The sequence below is a fragment of the Eleginops maclovinus genome, chromosome 16 (assembly GCF_036324505.1).
Source record: "Eleginops maclovinus isolate JMC-PN-2008 ecotype Puerto Natales chromosome 16, JC_Emac_rtc_rv5, whole genome shotgun sequence".
Lineage (NCBI taxonomy): Eukaryota > Metazoa > Chordata > Actinopteri > Perciformes > Eleginopidae > Eleginops > Eleginops maclovinus.
In genome coordinates, this window is record NC_086364.1 from 2,177,872 (window position 1) to 2,189,939 (window position 12,068).

General features: G+C 43.2%; 1 protein-coding gene across 1 annotated transcript in view; it reads left to right on the plus strand.

Annotated features, from left to right (window-relative positions):
- Positions 1–12,068, plus strand: part of gna13b (guanine nucleotide binding protein (G protein), alpha 13b) — a 30,790-nt gene that overhangs the window by 13,581 nt on the left and 5,141 nt on the right. Inside the window, exon 4 of the mRNA XM_063903711.1 lies at positions 11,785–11,985. Within this exon, the coding sequence (XP_063759781.1) occupies positions 11,785–11,985 (201 nt within the window). The remainder of the gene's footprint in view (positions 1–11,784; positions 11,986–12,068) is intronic.

Here is a 12,068-nt window from a genome sequence, read left to right on the forward strand (position 1 = left end):
ACAGCAGCACGCTCACTGACAGCAGTACGCTCACTGACAGCAGTACGCTCACTGACAGCAGCACGCCTCACTGACAGCAGCACGCTCACTGACAGCAGCTCACTGACGCAGCACTGACGCAGCACTGACGGCAGCTCACTGACGGCAGCTCACTGACGGCAGCACACTGACGGCAGCTCACTGACGGCAGCACACTGACGGCAGCACACTGACGGCAGCTCACTCACGGCAGCTCACTGACGGCAGCTCACTGACGGCAGCACACTGACGGCAGCTCACTGACGGCAGCTCACTGACGGCAGCACACTGACGGCAGCACACTGACAGCAGCTCACTGACAGCAGCACGCTCACTGACAGCAGCACAGCTCACTAACAACTGACAGCAGCACGCTGACAGCAGCACGCTGACAGCAGCACAGCTCACTAACAACTGACAGCAGCACGCCTCCCTGACAGCAGCACGCCTCCCTGACAGCAACACGCGCACTGACAGCAGCTCACTGACAGCAGCACACTGACAGCAGCTCACTGACAGCAGCTCACTGTCAGCAGCACAGCACGCTGACAGCAGCACACTGACAGCAGCACACTGACAGCAGCTCACTGACAGCAGCACACTGACAGCAGCTCACTGACAGCAGCACACTGACAGCAGCTCACTGACAGCAGCACACTGACAGCAGCTCACTGACAGCAGCTCACTGACAGCAGCACACTGACAGCAGCTCACTGACAGCAGCACGCTCACTGACAGCAGCACACTGACAGCAGCTCACTTACAGCAGCACGCTCACTGACAGCAGCACACTGACAGCAGCTCACTGACAGCAGCACGCTCACTGACAGCAGCACGCTCACTGACAGCAGCACACTGACAGCAGCTCACTGACAGCAGCTCACTGACAGCAGCTCACTGACAGCAGCTCACTGACAGCAGCTCACTGACAGCAGCACGCTCACTGACAGCAGCTCACTGACAGCAGCACAGCACACTGACAGCAGCTCACTGACAGCAGCTCACTGACAGCAGCTCACTGACAGCAGCTCACTGACAGCAGCTGACTGACAGCAGCACACTGACAGCAGCTGACTGACAGCAGCACACTGACAGCAGCTCACTGACAGCAGCACACTGACAGCAGCTGACTGACAGCAGCACACTGACAGCAGCTCACTGACAGCAGCTGACTGACAGCAGCACACTGACAGCAGCTGACTGACAGCAGCACACTGACAGCAGCTCACTGACAGCAGCTCACTGACAGCAGCACACTGACAGCAGCTCACTGACAGCAGCACACTGACAGCGGCACACTGACAGCAGCACACTGACAGCAGCTGACTGACAGCAGCACACTGACAGCAGCTGACTGACAGCAGCACACTGACAGCAGCTCACTGACAACAGCACACTGAGAGCAGCTCACTGACAGCAGCACACTGACAGCAGCACACTGACAGCAGCTGACTGACAGCAGCACACTGACAGCAGCTCACTGACAGCAGCTCACTGACAGCAGCACACTGACAGCAGCTGACTGACAGCAGCACACTGACAGCAGCACACTGACAGCAGCTGACTGACAGCAGCACACTGACAGCAGCTGACTGACAGCAGCTCACTGACAGCAGCTCACTGACAGCAGCTCACTGACAGCAGCACACTGACAGCAGCTGACTGACAGCAGCACACTGACAGCAGCACACTGACAGCAGCTCACTGACAGCAGCTGACTGACAGCAGCACACTGACAGCAGCTGACTGACAGCAGCTCACTGACAGCAGCACACTGACAGCAGCAGCACACTGACAGCAGCACGCTCACTGACAGCAGCTCACTGACAGCAGCTCACTGACAGCAGCTCACTGACAGCAGCACACTGACAGCAGCTCACTGACAGCAGCACACTGACAGCAGCTCACTGACAGCGGCACAGCAGCTCACTGACAGCAGCACAGCACACTGACAGCAGCTCACTGACAGCAGCAAGCTGTAGTCAAACACTGAAAGGAGAGCAATGCTTGCTCCTTTTTGCTTTGTGGATTTACAAAACTCTGGGTCTAAAAGTGTTGAGTATAATAATTCATCCTAAAGCCTGCTGAAATCTGCCAACAGAACATAAATCAGGAACGGATGATTAAACACTTCTAATATTTCCACGGAACAACACGTAAAAATGAAGAAGTGTTAATTTCACGTTCCAACAGCCCATGGGAGATGAATAGAAGGGATCAGTTTTCCACTCGTCGTCTGATGGGAGGATGCAGCTACAAGTGGCTCATCTCTTTTTTTATTATTTATTTTTATTTTTATTGACATTCAGCATCAAACGAACACTTCAATACAGTTCAGATACAATATCCCATACATCCATGTTTGCCACAAATGTCAGAACAGTTTTTATAAAAGATACACACGTTTAAAAAGAAAACAAAAACTATGAACGGGTAGGGAGTGATCTTGTCTTCCCGACAGGCCTAATCAGTGGCTTGAAAAAGTAAAATCAGGTCTACGAGGCGTTATGTAGTTAATCCATTTTTCCCAGTGTGAAGCAAGTTGTTCCAATTTATGATTAACTGCTGTTATCTTCTCCATTTTGTAAATGTTCATTATAATTTCCATCCATGCATTCACAGTTGGGCTCTCCTGTGATAATCATTTCCTGGTAAGGGCCTTTTTAGCAGCCACCAGCAGTGTATTCATTAAATATTTATCTCTTTTCAACCATTCTTGAGGTATATATCCAAAATACATGGTCTTACTCTCTAGGGGAATTACACAGTCAAACATATCTTATAGGGCACTTTGTATCCCTTTCCAGTATTCAGTCTATGATTACGGGGCTGTCCCAAAAGATATGGTGATGGTTTGCATTTTGATTTCCACAGTTTCTCCAGCAAACAGGGAGGTTATTATCATAGTGGGATTTCTGATAGGGTGTAATAAAGTATCTTATCAGGTTTTTCCAACCAAACTCTAATATCCCCCTATGGTTGTCCATTCTTCCTCAGATACTTATCCCCCTTCCTTTTCCACTTTGTTTTATTGTATGAAGTCGAATGTGTTTTAAGATTAGACATACCCTTGTATACGCATGAAATGATTCTACTATCGTTATTTGAATGATATGCCTTTATAAATAGTTCTATCAGACATTTACTTGTCTCTGTACTTTTTCACCTTCATGGCAACATAATGTTGAATGCAAATATCGATAGAAGTCTTGTTTTTCTAATAAGTGTTTCTCTTTGAGTTGTTCAAAACGGAGCAGTGTTCCTCCTTTCATGATGGTGCATAGAGCTGTTATTCCTTTAGTCGGCCAGTGCTTAAATCTAGCGTCCAATTTATTTGGTGTAAAGTCATATGCACACCATTTAAGAGTTACAATATCCTTCTCTAATTTATATTTTTTTATAATAGTTTTTCCATATTTTAAGAGTCCATTTCACCCATGGGTTATCAATAATATTTATGTAACTTTGAAGTAAGGGTGGGCGATATGAGGTAAAATAAATATCACGATATTTTTCACTGTCCAGACGATATCGATATTATATCACGATATATGAGGGGAAAAAATCTGAATCACATTTGAATAGCCCTTCTTAGTTAAATGACATTAGTTGAGGCAAAATATGTATTTTAACATCATAAATCGACTTGGTTTACTTCGCCGTAAACTCTCTCCCGACATTCCAAGTAAAGTTGAGGCAGGCATTTCTGGCTGAAGTACTTGCGGCTCGGGATCTCGTACCTTGGGTCCAGAGTTTGAAGTCACTTTTTGAAACCCACTTTCTCCACAGTTTGGATGGGTACCATGTCCTTCGCAATGTGATGGGTTATAGCCTCCGTGATGTCTCTCCATTTCTTGCTTGTCCGCTCATAGCGAGTACCGGCAGCGAATGATGTTTGTAGTGATGGCTGAAGCGATTGAGTGGAAGTCTGGCTTGTCTTTGGTCGAGCTCCTGGGCTGATTGCTTCTCGCATTTTTATGCAATCTGCATATTCTCGTACATGCATCGTTTTAAGGTGATTTAATAAATTGGTGGTGTTTCCACCTTTCGCTAAAACAGCACGGCGACACAATTTACATAAGATATTTTTTTGTTCGAGGTCGGAGATCATAAAACCGAACCTGTTCCACACGACAGAGGTGCCCCCTTTCTTTTTCACCAATTCGTCATCCTGCACCTGGGTATTCTTTTCTGCCTGTTGACTCATCTTTAATTTTCAATGTCTTCTTTTTCTTCAATGTCTTCTTCGTCGTCGTCGTCGTCCTCGCCTTCTTCTTCTTCTTCTTCTTCTTCTTCTTGTTTTGGATCCACTATTGCTAGCACTACTTCCGCGCAGCAAAAAATGCTTGCAACGTCCGCTCATAAAAATAGGTCTACACTGTAAATCCTCAAATTGTGGCCGAGTGCTTTTATTTACTTAGGCTGCACATCGCACTGGCCTTTATTTGGGGCAGGCTTGTATATGGACCAGGCCTTTATTTCTTGCTTACCTTCTGTTGTATTGTATTACTTAAATCAAATAATGGGCATAATTACAGTAGGCTAATATCATTCACTGCATATGCATTTAGCGTTGTGCGTCTCCTCACTGAAAAACCATTCCGCTCAAGCCAGCCCCTGCTTGCTAGAAGTTACGAAATCAGTCACGGGGGAAAATATTTCCAAAACGTTGTTCTAAACACGCTATTATGCTTATTGCGGACTAAAACATTCCGTTTCACATCTACATTCATGATTCTACTAGACATCGTGATGTCCTAAAATAATGTCCTGATTTTGATCGTTTAAAGTTGCTTTCGCGTTGCCTGTGGAGTCTGGATTGTTCACACGTCTTGCATGCCCTTATAAGGAGCTCGTGGAGCGTTTTTGTATGGAAATTAGGTGCACGAGAGATCTGTGTACAGCTGTTTTAGGAACAGACAGGCTGTTTAGGAACACGTCCAGGCATTCATTAATCCAGCGGAGATCTGTTGTTAGGTCAATCTTCCGAAGCCCGTTTGAATATACTTCAGAAGACAAAGAATGTTGGACAATGCGACCCAATATGAACGCCAATTTATGAATTTATGAATACCGCGGTATCAACGATATCTCAAAATTCATATCATGGCGCAGCACAATACCGGTTTTTACTATCATACCGGTATATCGCCCACCCCTACTTTGAAGTTTGTCATCAACTAAAATTGTCTGTAAGGGGATGGAGGGGTTCCCCTCCTCGATGTTTTTCCCATCATATGATGGGTTACACCAACATATCATAGCTCTCATCTGGGCTGCAAAATAGTAGTCTCTCAGAGAAGGTAGGCCCCATCCCCCTTTTTCTTTTGCTAGTTGTAAAGTTTTGAGACGAACCCTAGGTCTTTTACCTTGCCATATATATCTTGATAACATTTTGTCCCATTCATTGAATTGGTGTTGAGTAATCTCTATGGGTAGGGTCTGAAATAGATTTAACAATCTAGGGAATGTATTCATTTTAATGGATTCAATCCTTGAGCTGAGACTTAAGAAATGATTAAGTTCCATCTGGCAATGTCTTCCTTCATTTTTTTATGCATAGGTAAGTAGTTGATTTCTGATAGTTTTGTAAGATCTTTTGGCAGGTTAATGCATGACTCTGTTTGCCATGCCATGGGGTATCTGCTTTCAATCTCTGCTGGTGGATTATAGTTATATGAAAGTAATTGAGTTTTACCCATGTTGATCTTATAACCTGATGGTTGACCATATTGCTCGAATGATTGTATCAATTTAGGTTGGTTGTCCTAGATAGATCAAAATATCGTCCGCGAAGCAGGCCAATTTGTGCTCTGTCCCTGTAATAGAATTTCCCCTAATTTCTTCATGTTGTCTGATGTATTGAGCTAGTGGTTCCAAATATAATGCGAAGAGTAGCGGTGACCATGCACAGCCCTGTCTCGAACCCCTTTCTAGGGTAAAACGGTTTGATAGATATCCGTTGACCTTGATCTTGGCAGTGGGATTGTCATATAGTGCTTGTATAGCTTTAATAATTGTGTCATGTAGACCAAATCTGTGTAGAACTCTATAAAGAAAATTCCAGTTAACCAAATCAAATTCCTTTTCAGCGTCCACGCTCATCATTATTGCTGTAGTATACCCGTAGTTTAGATGGGGTCTGGAAGCGGACGTTTCTTTGCTTTAACACTCGTTTAGCTTCAGAGTATTCCTTGCGCTTCTGCAGGACAGCTGGGGGATAGTCTTGATCAAAGTATATTTGTCTTACGTTCAAAAACACCTTCTTCTTTCCCCAAGCCTTGTGTAGAATTTCTTCTTTGGTTTTGTAACGGACGAATTTGATTACTATCGACAGTGGCTTGTCCGCCCTATCTCCAGAGGGTTTCGGGGCGAGCGCCCCGTGGGCTATCTCTATGTCAAACTCCATAATTGGGGGGAAATCAAGTGTGTCTCGCAGTGACTTCTCCACAAACTCCACTGCAGACCCCTCCGCTCCCTCTGGAACGTTATATATCCTCATATTCTCTCATCAAGATCTCCCTTCTTGGTCGAGTACTTTATATTCTAGTTGGTTCATCACTTTTATCATCTTGCTTAACACCTGTTCCACATTTTGAGTGCAATCTTCCACCTTTCCAATTCGTGTCTCTGCCTCCTCCATTATTTGCTTAATGTTGGCGAGCTCAGATTTAATATCACTCAGTTGTTGTTTTATGTCTTTACGAAAGTCCCGAATCTCCTCCAAAACTTTTGCTAAGCTTACCACGTCAGTTGAATGAGGGCTAGCATTAGCTTCGCCATCTTGTGTCTGCGTGGTAGAGCTGTTCTCTGTATTATCCTTGTTTGCCGGCTCTCCGGTCGTGCCTTTCTTATTTCCATCCTTTTTTCCCATTCTTGCCCCACTTACCAGCCAAGTGCTATCGAAGAAATTGGGTATTTGATGAATTAACAAGGCGATATAAGTTTTCTCTCAGAGGAGCTGTTAGTCTAGGCTGCCATTCAGGGTGATGACGTCACCGGAACCGTGGCACATCTCTTTAATGACTTAATGGTGTGCCCTGACTGAACATTTTATTTGACATTATAAGGAAAATAACTATCATCACTTTCAGAACTACAAGTTTCCAAGGATGATACAAGTGTAATTTAATTTCAATCTTTGATGGAGGCAGTCAAAGTCCTGGATTAAATGTCTCCACAGTTATGGCTCATCCTGCACTTCAGAGCGCAGAAATCTTCTCCATTATTTGTGTGTGTGTTTGAGTATAGGCACGCACACACTGGCTAGGGCTGTGTCAGCGATGAGTCAGCACCTCTGGAATGTTATGAATTCAGATCTGATGTAGCCAGAGCACAAACACACACAGTCAACACTGAATTGGAAAAAGTGCTCCATCATTTCTATATCCAACATTTTCCCTCCCACTCCTGTGATCAGGGTATCTCAGGAACTCCAAGTATTACTTTACATATTGCGTGAACATCTACTTGGACTCGCATTTAAACAGATTTAATGGTCAAAGGTCAAGGTCACTGAGACCTTACAGAACACCTTTTGGCCATAGCTGCAGATTTGATATGCTAATTATTTACATTTCACCTACAGTGCTCAGCGTAAATGAGTAGACCCCCTTCGAAAAGTAACATTTTAAACAATATCTCAATGAACACAAAAACAATTTCCAAAATGTTGACAAGACTAAGTTTAATATAACATCTGTTTAACTTCTAACATGAAAGTAAGGTTAATAGTATCACGTAGATTACACATTTTACAGTTTTACTCAAATAAGGGCGGTGCAAAAATGACTACACCCCACTGAAAGTCTCTGGAGCAAAGCTACATTTTAGACTGCAAATGTCTAGTTTAACAATAATCATCCACAGGTGAGAGTAATTATTCACTGCACAGGTGTCCAGCAGACAGCTGACTATAAAAGGGTGTTACTTAAAGAAAACCCCTTCCCATTTCATGTTGTTAGCAATGGCACCACATGGAAGAGAAAGAAAATGATTTCTTTACTCCGCAAAGGTGAAGGCTACAAGAAGATCAGCAAAGAGTGTACTCTTTTATTAAAATTAACTACACAAACATGCTGAAAAAATTGCTGACCCAAAGTGCTGTCTGTCTTTTTAATAGTTCTTGTTTTCCTTTAATTGAATAGGTTATTTTCTCTGAGACACATGCAGACAGTTCTTTTAGCCATTTACCAATTCTTGGACTATCTACATTTTTCCATGAAAGTGCTATCATGCGTGTTGCCTGCAGCAGACATACATTTAAAAAGATTTGTTCTTTCTTCCTTATGTTGTGTTTTTTGGGGTAACACCCTAACAAAAAAAACTAGGGCTCCATGATTAACCGCAATGATGAAATCTCTTCTATCATACATTTGACCTCTTCCCAAAACGTTTTCATCTTGGTACACTCCCAAACACAATGAAAGAATGTTCCCTTGGATTGTCCACACTTAAAACATAAGTCGGCGATATTACCATTACATCTGTTTAGCTTTTCTGGAGTAATATATGTACGCATCAGCCAATGATATTGTAAGAGCTTAAGACGTTATTCGCTGTTTGTGATTGAGCCTTTTCACAAGCACCTTGCCATTCATCAATTGAAATGTCTTCCTGCAGATCCTCCCTCTACTTTCGCAGTTTAGCTTCGGAGGACTCAGGGACCCAGATATAAGCAAGTTATAAAGTGCAGAAATGAAGTTTTCCCCCTACAATCCTTTAACGTTATTTTCTCTAATGGTGAGGATGGCGGAATAGTTAATAGTTTTTGGTTTGCTCCAATAAAGCTTCTAATTTGTAAAAATTTGAAAAAATGTTTCTGTGGAATGTTTAATTGCAAGCTCCTCAAACGACATCAGTTTGTCATTAATGAGCCTATATCGATCCTGAATGTTCTTTACCCCCTTATCTGACCAAATTTAAAACCCACTATCGGCTCTGCCTGGAAGGAACTCATCATTTCCCCAGATTGGACTAAAACGTGAGAGAGAGAACGGCTCGTCCAAGTACTTCCTCACTTCATGCCAGACTCTAAACATGTTCCTAGTATTAGGGTTAGTGTTTTTTTTTAAGTCTCTTAAGACTAGTTGAGTACAAGTACATGGGAAGAGGTATCTGTGGAGCTTGGGACTCCATCTCTCTCCAGGCAGTGGGGTTGTCGTTTGTAAAGTAAAACACCTACAACAATCGTCCTTAACTGAGTTGCCCAGTTCTACCAGAGACGATTAGGACACGCAAGGCCCCCTCTATCATACGGCATATACAGGAGGGCCAAGCGCAAGCAGTGAATGCTAGTGAATTCTAGTTTGCAACACTCGTCCCTAGAAGGGCTTTTATGGAACTAGGAAATTACAACAGTGAGGTGAAATAGAGTTGAACAGAATACAGCAAGATACAATAATGCATACATTAAAAAGGTTAAATGGACATGGGTACACGTTTGTTGTTGGATTAACCAGGATGTGGTAGCTCTTAAAAGTGGTGAAGTTAGCAGCAAGTGATCAGGTAGCAAGTTCCAGGACTTTGTTCCTTTCACAGAAAAAGCTGTCTGAGCAAAAGATGTTTTGCAGAAAGGGACCTTACAGTTGCCACTAGAAGCTGCTCTGGTGGATCTGCTGCAGCTCTGTAATCTCTGGACGTATTTCTAGAGAGACTGAGGAGCAAGTCCATTTAAACACAAGCTTTACATAATGAAAGTCAGTCAAATTAGCAAATCTTAAAATCTTGTATTTCCTATTTATTTGATTTTCAAGGCCCGATTGTAAAGACTCTGTGGATTTAATTACAGACTGGTTGGCCTGGGACCAAGCCGCCAAACCATAGGACAGATATGAAAAAATCATTGAATTAAGAAACATAAAGGCACAGTCAGATGTCAAGCAATGTCTTATTATCTTAAAACAGCTAAGGTTAGCCTTAATCGTTTGGCAAATCTTTTTCGCATGACTTTCAAAATTTAACCAAGAATCTGAAATGATCCCTGAATACTTCACATCTGATACTTGTTCAATGGGCTCACCTTTAATTCTGACGTTCAGGGATTCTGTTGCAGGTAGCTTTTTGATGGAAGAACAGATGGATTTTGTTTTCTTAGTGGTTAGTGTCAAGCAGGAAGCATCAAGCCAAGCTGAAAGCTTTTCTAAGTTTTTGGTTATCTTATCTGCAACAGCATCACAAGTTTTGCCAGATACATGGACGACTGTGTCGTCAGCATACATCTGAAGACCTATACCAGGGCAAACTACTGGAAGGTTGTTAATATACAAACTGAAAAGGAGAGGACCCAAGATAGTTCCTTGGGGGATTCCAATTCCAATTTTGTTAAAAACCGACTTGATGTTGTTGATCACAACACACTGTTCACGACCCTTTAAATAAGAATCAAACCCTGCCAGTGAGAGTTTAGAGAAACTGTACATTGACAGTTTTGAAAGTAAGATGTTGTGATTTACGGTGTGAAATGCCTTTTGTAAATCCAGGAACACTGCACCCAGTACATTTCCTTTATCGAGTGACTGTTTAATGCTTTCTAATAATAGACAAGTCGCTGACTCTGTGGAATGGCTGTGTCTGAAACCGAACTGTAGAGGGTGCAAATAATGGTTTGTCTCCAAGTAATTTAGCAGTTGTTCTGACACAACCTTCTCCAACACTTTAGACAGGACTGGAAGAAGACTTATTGGTCTGTAGTTGCTAATCTTTTCAGCATCCCCGGATTTTAAAATAGGCCTTACCAGGGCGTTTTTCCATCCATCTGGGAATTGATCAGTCTTGATGGAAACGTTAAAAAGATGTGTAAGGGGCGGAACCACAATGCTACTGTATTTTTTTAGGAATACAGTATCTAGGTTGTATATATCCTTAGAGAAAGTGGTGTTTAAGTCGTTAATAGCTTTCAGGACCACTGATTGGTTAACTTCCCTGATAGCAAATGAGTTGACATCTTCATCAGAAGCTTCAACATTCCTATTAGCATTAGTAGGAGGGAAGTTCATGGCAAGATCTTTAACAGATTGAATGAAGAAATCATTAAATTTGTTAGCAACTTGTATCGGATCTGAGATGATGTCTTCCCCAGCTCTATTCCTAACCTTTGTTTTACATTACTAACCGCCATGTAATCAGAAGAAATCCCACCTAAAGTAGATCCACCATACATATCTAATGGGGAGTGAGCTCGTCCTTTAGCTGATTTCCCTGCTGCAGCCGACATTTCAACATCTTTACCTTGGAATAAATATGATGGGTTGATATAAAACGTGGGTAAAACAGGATTTTAACACAGAAATTGGCGGAGCGCTAATTATTACGTCTTCCTAGCGAGCGGCCATTACCGGAAGTCGACTTTAAGCCTTTTAATCTCGAACGAGAACTACCAGGTCCTTCCCCCTCACCCTCACACACTCTCTGTTTTTCCCTCTCTCCAGAAGCCCCACTCTTGTTTATGCTCTCTGGTATTTGAGGAATGCAGTGTTAGACAGGGATGTCCCCAAGGCAGCAGCATGGGAAGTGTGTACGGTTTTAATCTGGAACAAAGGATCTGTACTCCATGGTTTTCTCTGATTTAGTTTAGGTGTTTAGTTAAAGCTTTTTTTAAAGATCATTTAATTACAAGGTTCTCTACACTATGAAAAAAATATGCCTCTTCTTACAGTTGTCAGAATAGAAACCCTAAAATACACCAACACAGCTGTTTGGATTTGGGAGGTTTGGCCGTTTTTATCCAGGATTGTCCAAACCATGACACTGATCATCTGCTTGCAGGATTACCTCCCCAGCCAGCAGGACATCCTCCTGGCCAGAAAGCCCACTAAAGGCATCCACGAGTACGACTTTGAGATCAAGAACGTGCCCTTCAAGATGGTGGACGTGGGGGGGCAGCGCTCTGAGAGGCGACGCTGGTTCGAGTGCTTTGACTCGGTCACCTCCATCCTGTTCCTCGTCTCCTCCTCTGAGTACGACCAGGTGAGTGAGCGCGGCAGAGAGCTCTGGAATGTTGTGGGACATGTTTCATCCTTTGGGGTCACACTGGGCCTTCTCAATCAGCG